The following is a 23,089-nucleotide window of genomic DNA, read 5'->3' as shown; positions in this document are numbered from 1 at the left end:
AGCCATTGATGATCTTTGTTCATTCATCATGATGACCTATATCATGTCATCAGGAGCGTGGCATAGCATTCTCCATTTCACCCTTCAGGGCTTACGAGAATGTGGTTGAATGGAAATGTTAAGACATATGCTTAACATTAACCTGCTTTAGGTATAGTAGAGGAGGTACAATTTCTTTCTTTAATAACAAAATTAGAAATAATTATTTTCATCCTTATGTTTACTTTTATGTAGACCTAGCATATGAATTTTAATATAAGTAGGTCCATGGTCTCAAATCTCAATACCTGCTGAATTTTTTACCCGATTATATAATGCATGTGCTCAACTTTTCCATGTGCAGCTTATGAATGGACATATTTGACCTATTCATAGTTGTTTGTTGACCTAGATAGGCCTAGGCCTAATATATCATGGCATGATGACATAGATTATGGGATGTTCAGACAAACAAGATAATCCCAAGCATGAGAATATGTTGAGTCCAGAACAGTGTAGAATCCTAAAATTGTCATTGTAAAATGAATGGTTATTTTTGGGGTTCATTATACTGTCCTTTGGGGGTTTGTTTTACTGTCATCAGAAAATAAATAACTAGGCTACTTGAGAAAATTGTCACGTACGATTTCACAAGTAATATTTTACTCCCACTCGCACCCCCTTAAAAAATAAAATTTGAATTGTCTGAACTTTGTAAGCTCAAGATTTTGGTTTCATGTGAACATACTGCCTGTAGGTCAATGTCTTTGGCGTTCTGATACACAAAACCCCTTACTCCACTACTCTGGTATTTCATTCATGGACCATTTGCACATGGTGTACATTATTGAATGTTTTTTAAGTGGATATTGGGCTATACCAGAAAAGTACTATAGCGTTTATCTTCTGTAGATGATAAAAAATGGAGTTTTCAATAAGGAAAGCCATGGATTTCATCCATATACAAAAACAAATAAATCCTAACCTATAAAAATGATATTTTTGAATTAGAAATAAAATTCTCTTGCAAATATTTTTTGCTGGGGTACGTTAGAAGGTTGCATGACAAACAAGCATTGGGTTTAAAAGGAAAAATACAATGAAAACCTCTAAATAAGCTGTTTACAAAGCATTGCAGGCAGTATCGATTGGACATCGCACATGGGAACTTGGAAGGGGATTGAGACAGTGCTCAAAATGCATGGGGGCGATGAGCGATTCGTTCCCTCTAATTCTCTACAGTCAATCTGGAAAAATGAACCATGATTGCGAAAACAATCGGCAAAAAGTGACACAATTGCCCCTATCACAATTGCTGGTTAAACAATCAATAAAAATTCCCTTTAAAAGGGAAAGCCAGCCTCAATGTAGAAGAGGTCTTGTAATTAGTTTTGGTCAATGTTAAAGGCATTTTTAGGATCACGCTTACATCTACATGACAGTCCACCAAACCATCAACGATGAGAACATGCACACTGAAACAGCAGAAAACATTAATTCCTAATCTCATGTCAACTCTTTTAATTCATTACATGTACTCCAAATTGTTCTGGTCTGTTTGTTTTGTTGTTGTTGTTGTTGTTGTTGTTGTCGTTGGGTTTTTTTGTCTTTTCAGCTTTTTACCCACGATATCTCAATTTCCAATTTTGTAATACCAGAACTTACGAACTCAATATCTTCGCTTAGGAATGTCCGATTTCACTGCTTTCGATATATACACTGCCGGTTTGAGTTAACTTACATGTACATTTTATTTTAAAATAACTTAATTAATTCGCAATGTAGCCCTATAGTTTAAGCCAACTATATTATAATAGATAGTGGCCAGCACATTTATAAAGGACTGGTTACTCACTACAATCTTCACTCTTAAACTGTGTTTTTCTGAATGTGCTGATCATGTTGATTGCTAGTCGGAAACTCCTGCGAAGCTATGGACATGGCATCTTACATACTCCATTCTATAACAGTCTGCCTAGTGCCTTGTGTGTTTTCTTCAATCATTTTGTTGAATGTAATTTTATGAATCAAATAGTTATGTGTCATTTTATTTATAATAAAGAAGTTATTAAATTAATAAAGTAAGACAATTTATTTATCTATAAGTGCATGTCAAATGGGGTACATTGTTCAATACTATATGCATAAATTATGCCCATATTATAGCTAGGCCCTAAAAACTTTATTTTGCATCGGATTTTTCCCGTTGAAAAGACAAAACTGATGTTTATGATAGCAACCATTTCATCAATAACATTTTGAGTCATTTTTATCCATAAAACGACACAGGATATGATAGATAACTACTTTCACATCAATATGGTCCATATGATCACAGATTGTTGAGAATCTGTGATATGATCCGGGATATGATGAAGATTTTGATTCTATAGATCTGTTATCAACATGATATCACGCTGTTCAGTGGTCAAGGAGTAAGGACCCCGGTCAAGGACACTGATATGACATCATAGGTGATGTCAGATTTTCTTCTGCTGACCATATGATGCTATATATATTAACTATTATTGTTACATTTAGGCCTTTAAACTTTTAAAGTCATAATTAATTAGTTCAAACATAACTTTGGTAATACTCACTCGTTTTCGTTCGTTGAAACGGCAAAACATACTTACTTTTCCTAACAAATCGAATTAAAATATTTTTAAATATATTTAACCACAAAAAGTAAAAAAAAAAAATCATTCCAATACCACTAAAATATAATCTCTTGAGTAAACTGACCCCAAACCTGAAACAGGTACCAGCCCCGAATGGGCTGGCGAAAAGCTTCAAATCACAATGCCAATACTCAATTCCTTTGCTTTTCCCAGACCTTTTCCCAGAAAAAAAAAAACTTACTATGCAAATGCGGTTGTCTAAATCTGTACTTTTAATCGACATACCAAGGACATTTTCCATTGTATAAATATGAAATTTGACCTAGCAACTGTGAATGTTATAATGTTACGTACTATAGAGGATGTATCTCACATATGCATGCATAGACATACCACCTAGACCTATGACTGCCCGTCCCTTGTCACAGCGGGAGGTGAAGCCCCGTATCCAAGGTGATATTGACGGATTGACGGGGTTACTAGGCGCAGAGAAATATCGCATACATATCTGACGCGCTCGTTTGCGGGATTGCTGTGCCGTTATTGCCAGCGTCGAATGCGACATGTTCCGTAGACGCAAACATATCTGCTTGCTTGCGTCCGGGTATGCGTCCTTGTCAAAGTCGTTGCTAAGCAGTGTCGGCTTCACTACGCGAACCAAAGTCACTGGTCTAGGTACTAGTTTGTCTGGGAATTCATGTACATACAGATGTTTTGCAGCCCTTGAACTGAGGAGGGTCCCCCATTGTAGAGAAGTCCACAGTGTGATAGTGAAATGTCATGTGTGTGTCCTCATTTGCCGTGATTTTCATATGCACCCCTGTACAAATGATAAAATTGATATAGCCAACTTAATTTGGTGTTACAGAAGAGCATTATGGCATTCTCTACATTTAAAAAAGAATCATAATTAAAGAATCAATCTGCTAAATTAAAATCTCAAATAATTACTTTGCAGCTGGCATGGACAAAGCAACCAAATATACTCAACAACATAAAAATATAGCAACACATCAACATAGCAGTACAACTTATCTGTGTATGTGGCCAGGAATATGATAAGATATAATTGGTATCGGGTACATTACCATTCTGGTAACATGTCACTTCTGACCATATTCCTGTTTGCAAAATAATCTTTTGATATAAATTGTAACAAATTTTAGTAAAAAAAACCCTGTTTTTTCTGACAGAGTACCATCTCCTATACCATGTGCCAATATGGCCTATCTATTGGCATATATATACGGTCATTTTCACGGTAAAGGGTGTAACTTTTGATTTTTACGGTCAAAATTTCAAACCACTTAAATATGTTTCTGTTTACTGAAATCATACATAGAAGCAACTTAAATTCAAGTAAAATAATGTTTCAAGGCTTAAACCTTTTGATTTCTAATAAAAAAATTGACATTTGCATAACATTTTGGTTAAAATCTAAGAAAAAATGTATTTTACATAACCTCAGAAAATTTTGACATGAAAGCTGGAATACATGTGAAATTCCATTCCAAAGTAAGTCAACAGATATAAGTTAAATTTTATACCATGTTTTGCTATGTTTGTAATTGCAGTTTTGAAAATTTTTAACATCAAGTGTCATTTACAATGGAAATTTCCAAACCTTAAACATATTTTTTAAGTTTTAATTGGGTTCCTAAAATAATTTGAATGTCTAACTTCATGTACAAATACTACTTGATGAAAGGAACCTCCCAGCCACGTTTCACAGAAATTGGAGTTATTTTTAGAATTGGCAATTCAAGCGATTTGTGTTTCGGAGGCTTCAGTTAACAACACAGGTGATCATAAAAGTAAAATATTTAGCTAACTACTACAAGTTGACATAAAAAATAGGTAAAAATATCACAATTACCAATTTTCATGCTTTGCTTCTAAGTATTGAATTTCAGTTGTGACAAAAATTAAATTATCACAGCAAGTCATTTTTTTTTGTTTCGGAGGCTTCATGTTAACAATTGTTAAACATTGCAGAAGTAGTTTTTTTGAAAACAACAGTGTTGGGATCATCTAAGCTGTTATTTTCTTGTGCGTATTGAATCAATGATTCTATGCGGCAGATATTGTAGATTTATCACACATTAATTTTTTCACCCATTTGTTAAGTATGGTGTTTTTTGCATGTGAAGCCTCCGAAACAGGCTTTTTAAGGTATCAGTATATTTTTCAAACATTAACCATAATGTCAATTTTTTTAAATTTATGACATTCTGCACATATCAAGTAATAATTACAATGCAGATATCATTATGAAACACACCAATTTAGATATGCATAGATGATAATTAAGTTTACTGTTGTTTGGAGGCTTCATTTGTTTGGAGGCTTCAATTGTTAACGGAAAGTTTGTATTGGGTCCCATTTTCAAACGGTGATATATATCTCCACGATTTAAAAACATGTGACTTGAGGATCTACTTTGCTACATTTTGATAAATAGATTGGATGAGCTCTTTAATTTATATTTGCACAAGCTTGCTGAACAGTTTGTTTCGGAGGCTTCAAAAAAGTTAACAGAAAAAACGGCTATTTGAAGTCAAGATTTTATAAAAATTTTAAAAGCTTGCAAATCGGCTAATTTTTGTTACCCATTTCAAGTTAAGATAACAACTGTTATAAATCAAGAAGAAGTGAAGAAATAACCAAGAATTATGAACCAAAGCTACACCCACAAAGTTTGTTAACAATTGTTAACGGAAAATGAAGCCTCGAAACGACAAATATCGAAGTCCGGTTCTCAAAAATACAGGGCCGTTCACAATTAAATCTAATGTGGCAGTGTTTACTGAACATATGACTGTACTTTCAGGATAAGAAAAATTATCCATGAACTAACTGAAGAAAACACAGGGTTTTACAAAAATGTTACTGTTTTTTATAGTTTTTCAAAATGGCAATATTAAGTACATTTAAGCCTGCTAAAACTGAACGCAGTAACTCCCAAAGCTGATTATGCTACCCAAGGTAGCTGCTAACTAGATGACTTATGTGGCCAAAAATTATGGAATTCTGTGGCTTTATTAGAACACTACGGATTAAAATGTTAAAAATCCAAAGTTACACCCTTTACCGTGAAAATGACCATATAGCATTGTTTTTAAAGGCCTGTGCATTAAAGAAGCACCCAAACACAAAGCTTCCAAAATAAACTGAATGACATAATTTAGACCTTTTTCAACAACCAATTTGTAGTGCAAATCAAGCCTCATCTCATGTAAATACTTCCTTTATTTGTGCTCTTTTTCGGATAAAATATAGGCCAAAAGTGGACTATCAAAGTTGCAACTACCACTATAGCCTATGAATAGGACTGACAATGTGATCAGTCCGGTCCGACGGCCTGATCAGGAAGTACTGCCGAATCAGGCAGCATGTTGCTGAGTTAGGCAACACAGGCTTTGGTAACCCTTCCGAATTCGACAGACTAAGGACTAAATTGTTCATGGTGATTTTATAAAAGATCGGGGGAAATTTTACTTTGACACACATGAGCTACATGCAAGTTGACAATTTTTCACCGGGCGAAAAAAAATTCCACCCATATGAAATCCAAGGCGGAACTCAAGAACCAGCGCCTCTGCTAATGCCAGAACGGCTCAAAGATCCAAAAAATAAACCATTTCTCGGCGGAAAAAAAATCGTAACTCGGTAATTGCTCAATTGTATTTTTTCGTTTATTTTTGGCAAAATATATTCTTTATTCTATTTTATTATTAAAATATTATATTTAAAAAAAAATGTTTATCGGCGGCATTTTGCACTAAAATCTATTAAGTTTCTGACTTTTCTCTGTGCGTAATAACGATTTTCCCAAGAAATTTAGCATTTCCTCGGCAAATGTTTTTGTTTTCATCTTGAAACTCAACAACCCCACCACCGATCTCTTTCGTTCGCACGATACATTAAAATACTGGATGTTCTGTAACAGTCCTCTAACAATGATCTTGATTGGGTAAAGTTAACAGGCGGCATCGGGAATTCCTAAACGTCTTGCCCAATCAGAATAGCGTAACAAATCTGTTGGCTGCATTGGCACATGGTTTTGCTGCTGCTCACCGAGTGCAAGTCGTGAAACAACTCTTCCTATTTCGGAAAGTGTACCCTCATATTGTACATCAAATGTAGACTTATTTATATGGTTAGAAACAGAAATGTTCGTGGATTCATAGGATCTAATTTTTAGCATTTTTGGAATCCAAATAGTTGAGAGGACGAGAGAAATATTGTTCAAATTCATGTGTCAACTGTACGCTTTACGGTCAACAGCGCTGCAGTCGGCTGAACATGTTGTGGACGATTCCATTTTGTGATGGGTAAATGGTTGTGTGCATCATGTATTGAGCGCTAACTTTAAGCCAGTAATATTGTTTTTATATTGATCAGTGTGTGTCATTTGACTTTTATAATAAACTTTCCAACAATTTGAAAGAACGGCAATTGAATGAGGAGTCTGTTATACTGTACATTTTGTGTATACATAGTTCCGTGTGATCCGCACCTCTCACACTAAATGGAATGACCGCTGGGATAAATGCCATGCTCTTATCCAGTTCACTGCCGCTATGTTAAAAGCTGTAATACTACACGCGCTGTGCATGAAATGGGGAATTAATTGTATTTCTTAGCTTCCTAATTTGAGCATATATAGAATTCATATGGGGAGAAAAATAATGTTAATATTAACAAAACAATTTCTAACGGTTTTTTAAAAATTTGATTTAAATATGCAAATCAACTTTATTTTAACTAAAATTGATGAAAAATTACTACTAATTGTACATTCATTGATAATTTTATATATTTTACCTACTTCTTTACTCTAAACCAAGAAATAACGGTATATTAAAAGATGCTCTATTTGAAATAGAGCATTGCATTGTGGGATACCATACTGCCTGACTCGGCAACATACTGCCTGATTCGGCAGTACTTCCTGATCAGGCAGTCGGACCGGACTGGTGATGCAGACCAAGTGGTGTCAAATTCATAGGTTTTTCATAATGTCCATGGATACATTCCATTACAAAAGATGCATTTTCGATATCAGTATTGATATTGTTAGTGCAGCCCTACTGTAATCCATGCAGATGGACTTATCAAGATATATGGATGCTGCCAAAATATCAACTTTTTTATTTTTTAGCATCAATCTCAGGTCACATTCTTCACTTAATTTGCATCATTTTTGAATCCGCTACCTTTTGATATTCAGATCCTTACTTTAAGTGCACAGATTTCTTTACATCTGAAGCTCATAGAGACACTGAAATAGAAAATTTGTATTTTTATCACCTGAACAGAAAAAAGGAAGAAAGGATCTGAGAGATTGTTGCCAAGCAACACCCATCAAATTTACCAGGAAGGATCAATTTTGTTCTTTTATTACATTTGTGCAAGGTGAATGAACAAGCTGTCAATAGTTTGAAAATATTGAAGTATTTGTGATAAGCATGATAAGAGGAGGGAGGGAGAGGGAAGAGTAAAAAGTGTAATGCCCGATTCTTACTCCATATCGCAGCGCGATGCGATGCTGCGATCCTATAAAAACTGAAATCTGAGGCAGGTTTTTACGAGCTCAGCAGTGAAAATTCTCATAGCGCGGTGGAAATTTCGGTCCGCGATGGAGTTGGATTTTGTTCAACTTTATAGCATCGCGCTGCCATATCGCAGTCATGCACGCTTATGATTGGCTACTGGAAAATCAAGGTCAGCAGAACCTAAATGACCTTAAAAGGAGATGCAGACCCCCACATGCTTTTAAAACATCGCGCGATGAATTTAAAACATACATTTTAATTTCATCCCGTGATGCTGCGATGTTTTAAAAGCATCGTAGCGATGTGGAGTAAGAATCGGACTTAAAGCGTGAACAATTGACCAATTGTTGTGTGAACAATTGACCATTTTGTGAGTTGAAGGGATTTGCAAAATGTTCATGCTTGCAAATTGGGTCTTTTCCCCATGATAGGCATTTTGTGGTCCATTGCCTCATCCCCCACTTTAATATCACCAGAAAACCTCTGGCTTTAATTATGTTTAATATATGTTTTCGCTTATAAAGTATATCAAAATTGTATTAACATTTAGAACACAGTGGCCTATGGAGCAATGCAAAAAATATACATAATCATGCATGATAACTCACTTGTTAAGCGCAAAATCGGAATCAGGTGATATTTTGGGAATTCATTTTTTTGTGGATGTCTGCACAAACATTCCATTAACCCTTTGCATGCTAACATCGACTCCAGTCTCCATTAAACAAGGCTCGACAGACAGCTGAGCCTTGTATATATTTGACAACCAGAATTTGCCATTAGCATGCAAAGGGTTAAAAAAGAGTATGTTAGAATCACAAGATACTCCTTTGAGGAAATGAATCAAGTTTGTGAAAATGTTATGCTGCCAAAATCAAAATTCTTTCCAAATCAAAAACCAGTAAAATAATTTGTTTTACAGTCTGTTGAAAAAGTTCAGGAGACAAATTATTTGCACCATCGTCTTCTGTAGATAGCAACAAAAATTTATATAGCAACAAGACTCAAGCTGAAATTGTACCTGATTTGTTTCTTCACTGTTTTGTTTTGTAGTTGGACTTCAGAACTGCTTCAAGATGTTTGGCTCAGTGAGAGTAGAATGGCCTGGCAAAGAAGGAAAACACCCAAAATATCCACCAAAAGGTAAGAAAAATGCCCAAGATATGCATCCAAAACTAGAAAAACTCACCCAAAACCAACCCAAGTTGGCACTACTTTCAGGCTCTTGCTTTAGTATACTATCTATATGGGGTTTAGTCAACAATCTTGCACTTCATGCTTTGGCCAGCTTCCAGTCTGTGAGGGCCATAGATTGTGGCAACCCCAAAGTAAGAAACCCAAAAATAACCAACCAAAGATAAGAAAAACATCCACAATATATTCAACCAAAGATAAAGAAAAACATCCAAAAGTTAGAATTATATTTATTTTCAAAGGAAATTGAGTGATTCCATATTGCTTGTAAGCAAACTGTATGAGAAAAAGATCTTTTGAAGAAAAATATTGGGGGTTGAAATTATGTTAAAACTAAAGCCATAAAATTGCTCCTTAAACAAAAGTGTGCATGGCATACAGGAAACATTTTTTAAACCCCATTTGTATTTGCAGTGGCGGTGCCAGGATTTTTTTTCCGGGGGGGCATTGAGTGAATTTCAGGGGGGCAAAATCAAGATTTTGCACAAAATTACCACAAGAAGGTGAAATTTTCGTCATTTGAGGTTTTTTACTGGGGGCAACAGGAGGTGCAAGAGTTCTGACTGGGGGGCAATAGGGGCATTTGCCCTCTCATGCCCTCCCCCCCCCCCTGGCGTCGCCACTGTGTATTTGATATTAAAACTTAACCCGGTGTTGGTCCCTTTGTCAGACATGTTCTTGAATTGATATCTAAACAAACTCCATTTAATAACACATACAATGCTGGCACATTAACTAGATTCAAGAGAAATTGTGCTGTTAAATTTGATTAGTTTTATTTAATTCTACCACATAACAAATACAATGTATAGTTCATTCTACCATAGGAAAAGCATTACGCCTTTCAATTTGATTACTTTTCAATTGAAACATGGTTGAAAAAATTCTTAAAATAACACATACAAGGTAGATAAAATAGTAATTAGCTCCTCCTAGTTTGTGTCTCTTCAATCAAATAAAGGGACATGAGATCCTCCGAGGACCACAAAAAATTATGTAAAAATGTTTGAACTGGTTGATAAATCGGGGAAATACCCTTAAAATCATTTCTTTTCAGAAACATGGCCAAAATATCTGAAGAAAATTGAAAGGTCTTTAAGGTTTGGAGTTGCATGGAATTCACTGCAATAAACACTGCATTTTCATGTCATGTCAGAAGAGACAAATGATTAAGATATGTCTCTTCCGACATGACATGAAAATGCAGTGTCTATACACGGATCCGACTTGACACATTCCTACACCTCACTGGTGGCCATAGCTGGGGCCTTCCATCCATTTTACGTGATGGCCAGTATTATAGACGTGCAGCGTTTACCACTCCAGTTCTACGCGCTCTGATGCGCTCGCGATAGTGGGCGTCTTGGATCGCAATCCACACAAACTAAGCTAGTTTGGTGCGGATGGCCCTCAGCTATGGCCGACTTAATCCTGACCATCACTTGGCTCGTTGGATTCGTCTATAGTGTGTCTAGTAGAGTAACGCCATGTTGGATTTCGCAGTACCGGTAGTAGTTTTGAATCATGCGTACTAGCCTAATCCCGTGCATTGGGATATTCCTCCCACGCCTCGGGATATTCATTGGTTCCAAATTCAAAACAGCTGATGCACAGTTAATTGGTGCCATCACTTACATTCAGGGCTGGTATGTGTTGGCACAAGGACTCGGATACCTGCTCACTTCGCTCGTACTATTCGAGGGGCATCGAGGTTTGCGAACAGAGCTAGTTCAAATAGCATGTAAATTTGCAGACCAGTTACAGGTGTTTGGGTTTTTCATTTATGTAGCAAGAAATTGAACTGAAACTACATTTTGCTGTACAGAATAGCATGTACAGGAAATCCTGGTTGAGTCCATCCAGGGGTTGCTGAATGAATTCTCTTGTAACAGGGGTTGCTGAATTCTCCTAACAGGTTCTCAAAACAATGCATTTCCCTGCCTGGGGTAGCCAACCATTGGCAACAACACTGTACTATTGACATGAACGGACAATGTCATCAGGTGAACTTGAAACGAAAGTTAATTTGTGTGGTTTGTATCGACTACAGTATACTTGGGGAAAAAAGTGTAATGATTTATACTGTGCTATGCACATTTGCACAAACCCACAAGCCTAAACCATTAATTTAGCAACAATCAGGGACTTGCAGCTAAGAAGCGCATACCGTGAACCACAATAAACCATCGCGTCCAGGATCAGCTCTCTAAATTCTTGTATCAAGACAAATGAGCACTTAGTTTCTTGTTCGGGAGAATTTCGAGTCTGCTCAACTTTTCACAAGAACAAACAGAGACATTTCATTTATTTTTTTAAATAACGTTATATACTGAATTTATTTTAGATCCCCATACAAACTTGAAATAATAATTAAACGAAATAGGTGGCCCCTGGTTCATCCAAAGTGGCCCTTGGTTCACTCCAAATCTTGGTGATTCAAGCTCTCTTATTTTTGCCATTGCTGGCGAGTGCGGATTATATAAAAATGTCAGTTATGAACTTAAAAATCTTTGAAATCTAAATTGGGAGTACAATATATCTATTTTGTAGAAATGTTGTCGCAAGATTGGTACGTTAAGTCTAAAAATATATATGAATTATGAGATAAGATGTATGTCAGATTGATAGCTAAAATCAATAAGACGTGATCTTAGTCTCCTACATGTGGAATATGAATGGGGTTGCCTGAATTGTGGCTCCATCTGAAAGCTACACTCCTGTGGGAGAGTAAGGTCCTGTCTTCCATAGGGGGTAAGGATTTCAACTGGAATACCCCAATGCAACATAACAAGACAGATAACCCTTGCTTAGTATGATAATGATTGGCAAAATTGTTATCAACTTGTTATTTATATAAATAAAGAGACCAAAATAGTATGGTAATAACTTCCTGATCAGTGTGAATTAAGGTGCATACTCAATTCAGGCTCTGTGTTGCTATGGCAACAAAATATGCAGGTGATTATGATGCGCTCCTCGTAATCGTGGACTTTCCTCTAGGTTGCTTTTTGCAAACCTATCAAAATAAGGATGTCAATTTTCAGATTTTTACTTTAGCATCATGATAGAGAAACTTCTAAACCTGTGTAAAGGCCACAAAATGCTACAGCAGCAATCAACTGTGAGGGCTAGTTTCCATGTATATGGCAGGGACTGCCTTTTGAGGAGAGCGAGAGCAGTCGCTCTCTCTACTGCTCTCCTTAATCTGATATTGGAGAGTGATTTTTAGCTCTCCTTAGTTAACCATTCTCTCATTACATTCTATTGTAAATGCTCTAAAGAGCTCTCCTTGAAGGCTCCTGGTTGCTGCAAACTAATGCTGCATTTGGAAAAAGTTAGAATAGTTTCATCCAGTGACCCGATTGTAAACCAAACTGTTACTCTAGCTTTTACACATACTATCAAATAGCAGCAAGATATTTAGCTATCTTTGATTTCCTTAATAGTAGAATCAGGATATCCTCTAGGTAACCTTATGGCATCATACGACTAGCCAGTATGTGTTCTATTTAGATGTGCACAACATAGGCCTATCCAAATACCTACCTTCCCAAGTCTAAATGCAGCATTAATTCAGAGGAAAAATATTGTTTTCGCCATTTGAAATTGAGGTGTTTTTGAATTGATTTGCTCCCATTGTAGTAATGCACTATTTACAAATGAATACCTAATAAACGTCTAGGGGGTGAAAGTTTTCAACAGGGAAGAGGCATTTGTTAGAGCCAAATTTTATGAAAAAAGCGTCAAAATTTGGATGATAATCATGAAATACATCTCATTTCCGTTTCACATCCAAGATGACGGCATCCACGACGAGCTGACAAGCAGCATATTATTGGTAAATACTACAAAATTACATCTAAGTGCATTATATGCAAGAATATGATCTACTTAAACATTGTACTATAATTTGGTAATGAATTGGTTGGAAATTGAGGCCTTGCAATTTCATGATATCGAATAGGCCTATGTAGGAAATACCAGTTTTAAGCTTACTCACATGAAATGGCATGGAAACTTTGGCATTTTGGTCATGTTTTAATTGAAAAAATATTAACAGGAGGGCATTTATTAGAAACAATACGGTGACGGTCGGATAAATAAGTATTTCCGCACTCTTCAAAGTAATATCGACTTAAACAAACATGATTGATGTTCACAAAAAGGTGATGACCAACTTCAACATTCAGTGGGTTTATATTAAGGTGTTTAGTATAGATTCTGAATTCTGCTACATCCAAGGCTGTAGTAAAAATTGTGGGTTAACATCTGGTTTTCATGGATCTGGAGCAAAACCCATTTCCACCGTTTTGAAATAACCCCGGAAAATAACCAGCACAAAATCTGATGCGCATCTTCCTTTAGGCCAATTTTAGACTTGTCTTTCTCTGATATTTAACGTAGTAGCCAAGTTATTCTTGGAGTGGGTTTGCCCAGTACTGGTGGTACATGCAGTAGGCCACATCTCAAAACATGGTATACCCTCAAAAACATTTTACAAAACGTTTATGCTCTTTTCCTTGGAGGGAATTTTGTTGTTGATAGCTGACATGGTTTAAGAGTAGTGGGGCTATGTGTATGATGTGGTTGACATAGTTGACAGATTGTATGACACTGAGAGATAGGGAATAAGGTGAATTACATCAGGGAAGAAGGTGTAACTGTGAAGAGCTGCCCTATGGTGATACTGCTTGCACTCATCAGTTTTCCCGGGGGGGAGGGAGGGGGTTCCATGGTTGAAAGTATACGAGGATGTGCCATGGGTTTGGGGAACCTTTTCACTTTGCTATTGGGTGCAGGGAGGCAGTGCCCTGAACTGGTAATCATGGACTGTTGTCTGCTGGTACAAAAAATGTGGGGATATCAATTTTGTGTACGTACAGGTTGTCCATGGGGAAGAACCTTACTACATGTCGCCCAAATCTGATGTGATTCTTTCCTTTGCTTGTTCATGTTGCCACATTGAATGATATTGCTATATAAATGTTCAATGTGCAATGGAAATTGTGTTGCCTCCTGATCCTCCCCTCCCCCTTTTTTTTAAAGATTTTTGACTTCTTGGGGCCAAAAAAAATTGGTCAATTCACAATATCCGTAGGCAAAAAACCATTTCAGTCGATACATTCACAAGTTTGTGCCCCCCCATTATGAAAGTCTGGCTACGCCACTGGACACAGATCAACACATGTGTTGAATATCTGCGCTGTTGCTGCACATGGCAAGCATTGTACTTGCATCCTTCTAGCTTAAACCTGATAATATAGCCCAGCATTGAAGCGATCCATCATTCAAATATCTCGCCAACACATGTCAACACTCTCATCTTTACATGAGTATCGCCATAGGCACATAGTTCCTCTCATTCATAGAGCACATTCTTACTTGAGCATGACATGATATTGATAGTACTTCAGATGGACTTTTAAATATAATGCATGTATTTTACAGGAAGTGATAATGAAAGTTAATTGTATTTAATTTGAACATCGAAATCATCAGTTTGAGAAAATAATATAGAATTTCAATAGTCCCTGCCCAGGCCAGTACGTTCAGAGTGTGACGGATCTGTTATATATGCATATTATGCAATTATGATGTTTACATTGCAATTCTGCATTGCAAAATTGTGCGGTACTTTCTTCCCCTTGTATTATGTTGCCTATGCATTTAAACGCTTTTGGCGGTTCTCGGCTGGGCGCGTTTACCTGGCTGATGGTGACTGTACCCACCAAGTTTCATGCCCATATGACAGTTTTGTCATTTGACCTCAGGTGACCCCTGGGTGACCCTGAAGTGACTTTCCAAAATTTGGCTCTAAATGTTGACTACCCACCAAGTTTCATGCCCATACAACAGTTTTTTTGCTGATTTGACCTCGATGACCCCTGGATTACCTTGGGTGACCTTGATCCAATAACAATAACTTATTCTGTCTGGGGTCAAGATGCACCCACCCACCCACCCACCCACCCACCCATCCCTGTTTGTAAATATGTTCAAACGAGGATCTAACCGAGGACTTACACACACATTTTTAATTGACACACTGTGGACCTCACACAAACACACCAGACAACTTACTATCCAACTGAGACCCGTCCTATACCCCCTATGGGGACCTATCTTATATGCATATTTGCATCATTTACGTCATCCTGGTCATAGTTTCAAACCGAGGACGTCCTCGTTTGGAGGTGTGTCCTAGTTTTATGGTGTGTATACATATGTAGGTCCTCGTTTGGAGGCATTTACAAACGCACCCACCCACCCACCAAGTTTGAGGAACATGTGACCTATCTCCGAGAAAATAGGCGGACAGACAAGCGAACAGATTCCGGTGAATTATAGTAAGATATCTAGTGGTCCTTCCCACCAAGTCTATGGTGATTTTACCCTGGATGACCCCAAAATGACCTTGATATTTGTTGTCTCGCTTTGGTGGTCGTTCCCACCAAATTTCATGGACCTACAACAATCTATGGCGACTTGATCCCAATGATCCATTCTCGCAAAGATTCTCGCCAACAAAACTGCAAGAATCTTAATGGATTCTCGTAAATATTTCAGTTTATCATACAAAGTTATATGGCGAGAATCCATGGATTCTTGCAAAAGTCCACTGGGAGAATCTCGCACTTGGTTGCGAATTTCTGACCCTTAAGGGGGTACTAGACCCATGTGGTAAATTTGTGTCTATTTTTGCATTTTTCTCAAAAACTAATAACACACTGGTAACAAAAGTTATGTATATTATTGGGGCAAGGAATCCAATTACTACACTGCAATTTCAGTGACTCAAGACAAGCGGTTCAGTATATATGATAGGAAACGAGGTACATCCTAGCGGTACCTTATTTCTTATCATAAATAACAAACCGCTAGTCTTGGGTCACTGAAATTCCAGTGTAGTAATTGGATTCCTTGCACCTATAATATACATAACTTTTGTTACCACTGTGTTATTAGTTTTTGAGTAAAATGCAAAAATAGACAAATTTATCGAGGGGTGTAGTACACCCTTAACGACCCCAAAATGACCTTGACATTTTTGTCTTGCTTCTGTGGTCATTTGTTACATCCCACCACTAAGATGTTAGTAACTTGACCTTCGGGTCACCTTTTGATAAATGTTAATAATATATGAATACTTGGACAATGGTGTTAAGGGACGCACCATTAGATTCTCAGAGTGGGGGTAGGAAGTTTTTGAAAAAATAAACTTCACCCACTATATATGAGCAAAAAAAACAAACTTTCCCCACCAACACTAAAAAAAAAAGAAGAAAACTTTCCCCAACTAACTGTGTATAAATGCATGAAATTAAAAAAAACCTTGTAGTCTTCGGCGGCGAAAAAAAAAAAATTCCCCCGACCCCAACTTCCTACCCCCCTTGATAATCTAATGGTACGTCCCTAATATAATAAGAGAGACTGACCATGGCAACCTATGGGGAGTTAAGAGAAGACCCCAGGACGGGGTCTCGGGGTAACAAATACACTAACAAATGCAAACTTGCTCTGGCTCAGACAGTCGTATTACCTCGAGGCGGTAGCATCTGTGTGTTATACACTGCGATAAAAGGCGGTGCATCTGTAGCGCATGATGTGATCGATCGCTGTCAGCCACCATCTTTTGTGGTCACTTTCTCCTATTTGTGTGGTCCTGTTTTTTTTTCTTGTGTGGGGGTGTGTATTTATGATTTGTGTTTTAGGCATCCCTATTGGGTCGTCTTGTCTGGTTTTGGCCGAATGTTATAAATATTTTAAACGGATGTGTGTCACAGGACCTACAATCCCGGAAAAAATGTGTTCGAACACCCACTGTAATTCCCATGTTCTTCTTAGCATAGTGCATACGCTATATGAGTCACTGGAAACTAAGAATTATAATAGTGTTGTCTCAATGTTCATATTAAGCATGCCCCTCCCCTTTCCCCACCAAACAATGTTGGGAGAAGATATGGTAAAGATGAGCATATTGGGCATGCCAACATTGTACAGGGGTAGAAGGGGAACCATTTCCAATGCCTTAAAAGTGTTCGAACAAATATTTCTAAGCTTGTAGATTTTGTGCCAGTTTGCGAGAATCAAAACCATCCTAGTCGCTTCACTTACTGCATTCAATGATTCAATGAAAGAAATTGATTCTCGCAACAAATGTTACGAGAATCTGAGGCCCTGGGTTAAGTTCTTCCTTCCTCTTGCATTTCAATAATTAATACTTAATTCAGTAGAGATATCAAAAACATTTCGATATATGTTAAATTATCCTGGCATTTCCATTATGACTATGAGCTAGTTCATCGATTTTCAATTTTTTATCACAATTTGAATTTTAAAAAGGATGAGTAGATATGCAATTTAAAGCTATATTATAACATTTGCTGAAGAGAACGTCCTCAAATTTTTTTTAAATTCTGGTTTTTACACGATTGTAATGTACTTTAGTCAATAAAGATACTCTGCAAAAATCAAGACACCCGGGATACACACACACACCCACCCCATCGTATCATATTACAACCGTGGGAGTAACATGCATGGGGGCTAGTAATAAATTACAATTTTCTATGCTTTACCTCACTTGTTCGGCTCAAAATTAAAGGGACATATCTGACAGTAAAACTAACATTTTATGGAAAATAAATACTAATCTATTTTTACAGAAATGTTATATGGCTTTAATTATAAGACCGAACATCAGAATCAACAGAAATCGAGGGTTTGCAAAATGCCAATATAAAATGTTAATAATACTTTACAATCAAAATCATGGAATCTTCAGTCGTAACTTCCAAATTTTTCCATACCAAAAATATAGGGAATTTTCAAGTATTCCAATGTTTCAAATTATCCTCCTACAAATTAAATGTGCCCCTTTTTCTAATTGTTCTCATTTATGAAATGTTACTGAAGTGCTCAGTGACAAAATGGTCCAGTTTTGGTGACAGTTTTATTTTCAAGTGTCTTGAACAGTATAGCCCTATTATAGCTGGAGATGTGGAGTAATTAAGGGTAGTCTTAACCCTGGAATTATGGAAACTTTTGGGGCTAAATTGCCTGATTTTCGCCCAAATTTTAAATATTTTTGGTGAAGTTGGTCAAAATTCAAAATAATAAAAAAGCGGTTCCTTGAGACATTTTTATCTAGTTTTTAAAACTTAGTAAAAAAAAAATTGTTAGCCCAAGAATTTTTTTGTTACGTTGACTTAAATTTTTTGAATGTACTGTTTTTTAATGTACTGACCAACAATTTAGCAGTTAGGCCTGAAAGTGTCCATAAATCCAGGGTTAAGACCACCCTTAAAGGGATCTTCATTCACAATTAAAGAGCGATTCAGAAATGACAAATGAAATAACAGTATGTTGTTGTTTCCAAGAACTTCGGTTTCGGGTCAAATGGAAGGGAGTTTTTCAATGAGGCAAAATGGACCCATTGCTGATGAATTGGGGATTTTAAAATTTATTGAAGAGCCCGGAGTATCAAACCAAAATGAGAAGTAATAATTAGATTTTGTTTAGTTTTTTTTTCCTTTTTAGTAACCACACATTGTCATGGGAAATGATTTTTAGTTTCCCCTTGGATGTTCAAACTAGTGGTTACTGCACCATAGCTGAACCATGGGGCTTTAGCTGGATAAGTAAGTTAGATCGACTCATATAGGCTGATACCATTTCATGGTTTAGCAAAAATGACAAATAGTTTTTAAGTCTAATTAACCAGAAGAAAATATGACACAACATCCAATGGGGGAGTAACACATAACATAAACAAAGTTAAAAATAATGTATCTTATTTGAAATTGATTTTTGGGTGGAAATTGATTTTTGGGTCTTAAGACCCAAAAATCAGAAGAAGTTGTGTTCAATATTATCAAGAAGGGAAGGACACAACTCCACAGTAGCTTGTTTTTTTAAATTTTTTATTATGATGAAGGCACAATTCATAGCCATTTGCCAAAATGTGTGTGGAGAAATTGTGTGGTTGTTGGTTGTCAGAAGTGTGATGACTGTGGGGGTCCAAGAATGAAGCCTTGCGGAACCCTTCTAAAGTGTTTGTTTTATTTTATATACCTACTTGTCCAGAAGATGTGAATTGACATAACAATTGGCCAACCATTTGGGATTGGTCCATCATTGTTTGAAGTCACTGGCTTGTTTGAGCCATCTTTATTTGGACAATGTGCTTTGTCAGCCATGCATCAGGTGATGCCAGTTATATTTATACTGTATTTCCCCAGAGAAGATGAGGTTTCCCATAGTCACGGTGGATAATCTCAAATAGACAGTACTGCTATTTATATGGGGCAGAATTTGTATTAACAAGTGACTAAAATGCTGGGTTACCGTATTTCGTCAAATAAACGCCCAGGCGTTACATTTTCCCAATGGGGCGTTTATTCAAGGTCAATTTTAGAACAATAATTCCCGTTAAAATCATTAGGTACACTTAAAACTCGCGCTAAATTGACGAACTATGAACTCGAAACACAGACTTCTGGTTCACTTCCGGGTTTCCAATCCAGACTTTCGCCAATTATTGACGCTATTAACGACCATGTGGGCGACTTGGTAAGCTTACTACACAAGATAGCATGGAAATATCGGCATTTTTAAACATCTTGGTTGAAAAAAGTGGTGGGGGCGTTTATTTGAGAGGGGGCGACTATTTGACGAAATACAGTATCTATATTTTGTGAGTGTGGCAATGATTTTTGGAATAGGAACTTGATACCCATTTACACAGATATTTTTTCTGTAATTTAATTTAATGTAGTTTGGCCCAATTTCATGCAAAATAAGTAAATTGAAAATGAGTGCTTAAACAAAAGTTCTCAGGGGCGCTAATTAGGTCGAATACAGTAACATTTCTAGCATTCTAAATAAGAAGAAAATTGTTATGGGAAAATTACAATATTTGAATCAATGTTTAGTAGAATTTGAACTTCAAAAGTCAATGCACCATAATGATGGCCATTTCATGGGTCTGGTTTCATAATATTATGTATGTGATCCATCTAAACATGGTGTACTGTCATGTTTCCATTATTTCACTGTAGATTATCTGACTTGAGAATCGCACTATGCAAGTCATAATTGATTAGCTAAGGAAAGGCTGATTATGGTTTTATCATACCGAGTGGTTTTTGAGGACATTTTTCATTTAAGCTTGATGCAGACTCCACATCGCAGCCGCGATATCACAATATATGATCAAGCCAAATTAGTCTGTAGATCAAAATCAAAATTCAGTTTTCAATTTCATTATATGAGCTATTTTGCTGAAAACCCCATCATAATTAGACTTACGGTTCCAAAGTTATGGCCATTTTCGGGATTTTAGCGTTGCTAGAACAATAAAATACAAAGGAAGTTGAATGCTATTATTGAATATGTTTAAAAATCAATATTTCCGACATCCGACTCTTTGCTTGATCGCATCGCATATATCGTTACACCACATTTTAGCGCACAGTGCTTTGGTAAAAAAACATCCCAGATAGTTCAATGTTGCGATGTGGAGTCTGCATGCATCAGTCTTTACTCTGTAAATTTGGCCATGACTGAATCACTGGTAGCATATTTTGCACAATCACTACTGGCATAGTGCTATAGTGATATAATCACCAGCATTTACAGTGCAGTGATGGTTGATATTGGTTAAGGTCATTACCCTGAGATTCTCCCTTTTTCACTATCAATGTTAGATACTTTTTATAATATTTTTATGAGTAAAATACAAAACATGATTCAGCATTGATCATGGAAACAGATGGACATTTAACACTTAACAGATTAGACAAAGAAATCAACTTCAATTGCCACTAATATGACTAAGGATTTAATTAGCATTAATTACTTTTGAAGGGGTGTTTACGCTAAGCTGAGAATGGTAGTCGACTTCAAAAACAAAAGTGAATTACACCCTCACTGTTTATGAACTTAATCAATTTTAATCACAATTTGAAGTCGAGTTTGAATTGGTCAAAAGTTACTCGGGTCATCATTTAGAAATCATTTAGAAATCAAAACACAACTACCCTGTACTAGTGTGCACACAAATGTCAAGTTCAAATTTGAAGTCAACTTTAGGTTCTGTGTAAACGGGATTCAAGAGATTTTAGAAATTTATGAAAGCAGATTGTCCCTTTAATGGAAACAAAACTTGGGGGATGACGATAGTTGTCTTGTAAGTTTTCCCTGGCTTAATTTTCCTGGAATGAAATAAAGATGAAATCTATTTATAGGGATATTTTGTTGAGTGCCTTCAGAAAGCAATAAATGTGTGCACTAGAAGTTTTCACGCTTGCCACATTCCAAGCAGTTACAACAAAGATTACAACATGCGCATAATTTTATTCTTTTTGTGCATATATATAGGTCAATGTAGAATTTAAAACAAGTGAAAAAGTTCATAAATAAATTAGGAAGCGTGAAAAATTAAAATTGTGCAAAAATGTCCACTTTTGAATATTTTTAAATATTCAAAAAGGTTTGAATATTTGAAAGGTTTGTTCCTCAGAAAATTGATGCATGTCTACTGATAAACATCATAAAGTATACATCATATTTACATATTTATGATAATATCTAAGGCTACCACTCATGGTGGTTGACAAAAGTCGGTGTGAAAACAATGATTAACAATACAGTAGGCAAAAAACCAGAGGATGATTTAAGGAAGCCCCATCATGCACTGTAAAAGTGTTATCACTAGAGTTTCAACTGCCACTTTACTTTTCAAATCCCATTGAACTCTGTGCAAAAGATGTTGTTTTAGAATTGCCCGTGTGTCATTATTTCTTGGTCGATTTCAGATCTAAAGTGATGTATGCATGAAGGATAATTCACACCTCCTGTATATAACATAAAATGTGAAATCGACCAACCTCTAGAAGGTGTTTTTACTGTAAATATATCTGTCCAAATTCAAATTGAACCATGCACGTGTGTAATGCAGTGGGCGGGCAGTGGTGTCATGTTCACTCACACAGCTGTGCTAACTGCAAGACTTGCTGGGAAGTGCTTAAATCATCCTCTGGCAAAAAACCAAGACAAATGCAAATTCCTGGCGGGGGAAGCTTGCACTGCTCCCCTCATTCTCAACACCTAAGTTTATAAACACTAATTATTATTGTATTAAAGTAATTGAAATTTAAACTAGAAGCCCTATTCATAAGTCCACTTCGGCTATCACTGTGCAAACAAAATCAACTTTCCTGGATGCAAATTCAGAATCAAATTCGGTGTAAACAAGTGCTTTTTTTTGTGGATTTTTATGCAATTTGTATTAAAGGTACTTTTAAAAAACATTTGGAATTAAATATGATAGATAAATCAGTAAAATTTCTGGTATTTTGTTCATAAAATATGTTGATAAAATGCAATAAAAGCATAAAAGAGCAATGTTGATAAAATGCATGTAGAGACTCTCCCAACATTTAATACCAAATGTGACACATTCCCTTATCAGGTTGTTTTTGTTCATATCACTTGTCATGCTTGCAGGGTGCATAAACGACACCCAGTGGCAGTGCCATGGGGGCATGCTGCCCCCAGTAAAAACCCAAGTAGATCACAGTAAAAACCCAAAATTACGAAAATTTCAACTCTTTGCGACAATTTTGCACAAATTTTGTTGATTTTTCCCCTGAAATTCACTTTACCCCCCATGCATGCCCCCCTCCGAAAAAATTCATGGCGCTGCCAGTGAACACACCCATTCTGTATAAAGAA

General features: G+C 36.5%; 1 protein-coding gene across 2 annotated transcripts in view; it reads left to right on the top strand.

Moving 5' to 3' along the window:
* LOC140142082 (uncharacterized) overlaps window positions 1-23,089 on the top strand; it is a 68,314-nt gene that overhangs the window by 31,593 nt on the left and 13,632 nt on the right. For both annotated transcript variants that reach the window (XM_072164034.1, XM_072164033.1), the window contains exon 6: window positions 9,212-9,301. In XM_072164034.1, coding sequence (XP_072020135.1) covers window positions 9,212-9,301 — 90 coding nt within the window. The remainder of the gene's footprint in view (window positions 1-9,211; window positions 9,302-23,089) is intronic.

The sequence above is a fragment of the Amphiura filiformis genome, chromosome 20 (genome assembly GCF_039555335.1).
Source record: "Amphiura filiformis chromosome 20, Afil_fr2py, whole genome shotgun sequence".
NCBI lineage: Eukaryota > Metazoa > Echinodermata > Ophiuroidea > Amphilepidida > Amphiuridae > Amphiura > Amphiura filiformis.
This window is presented reverse-complemented; position numbering and strand designations above follow the sequence as displayed.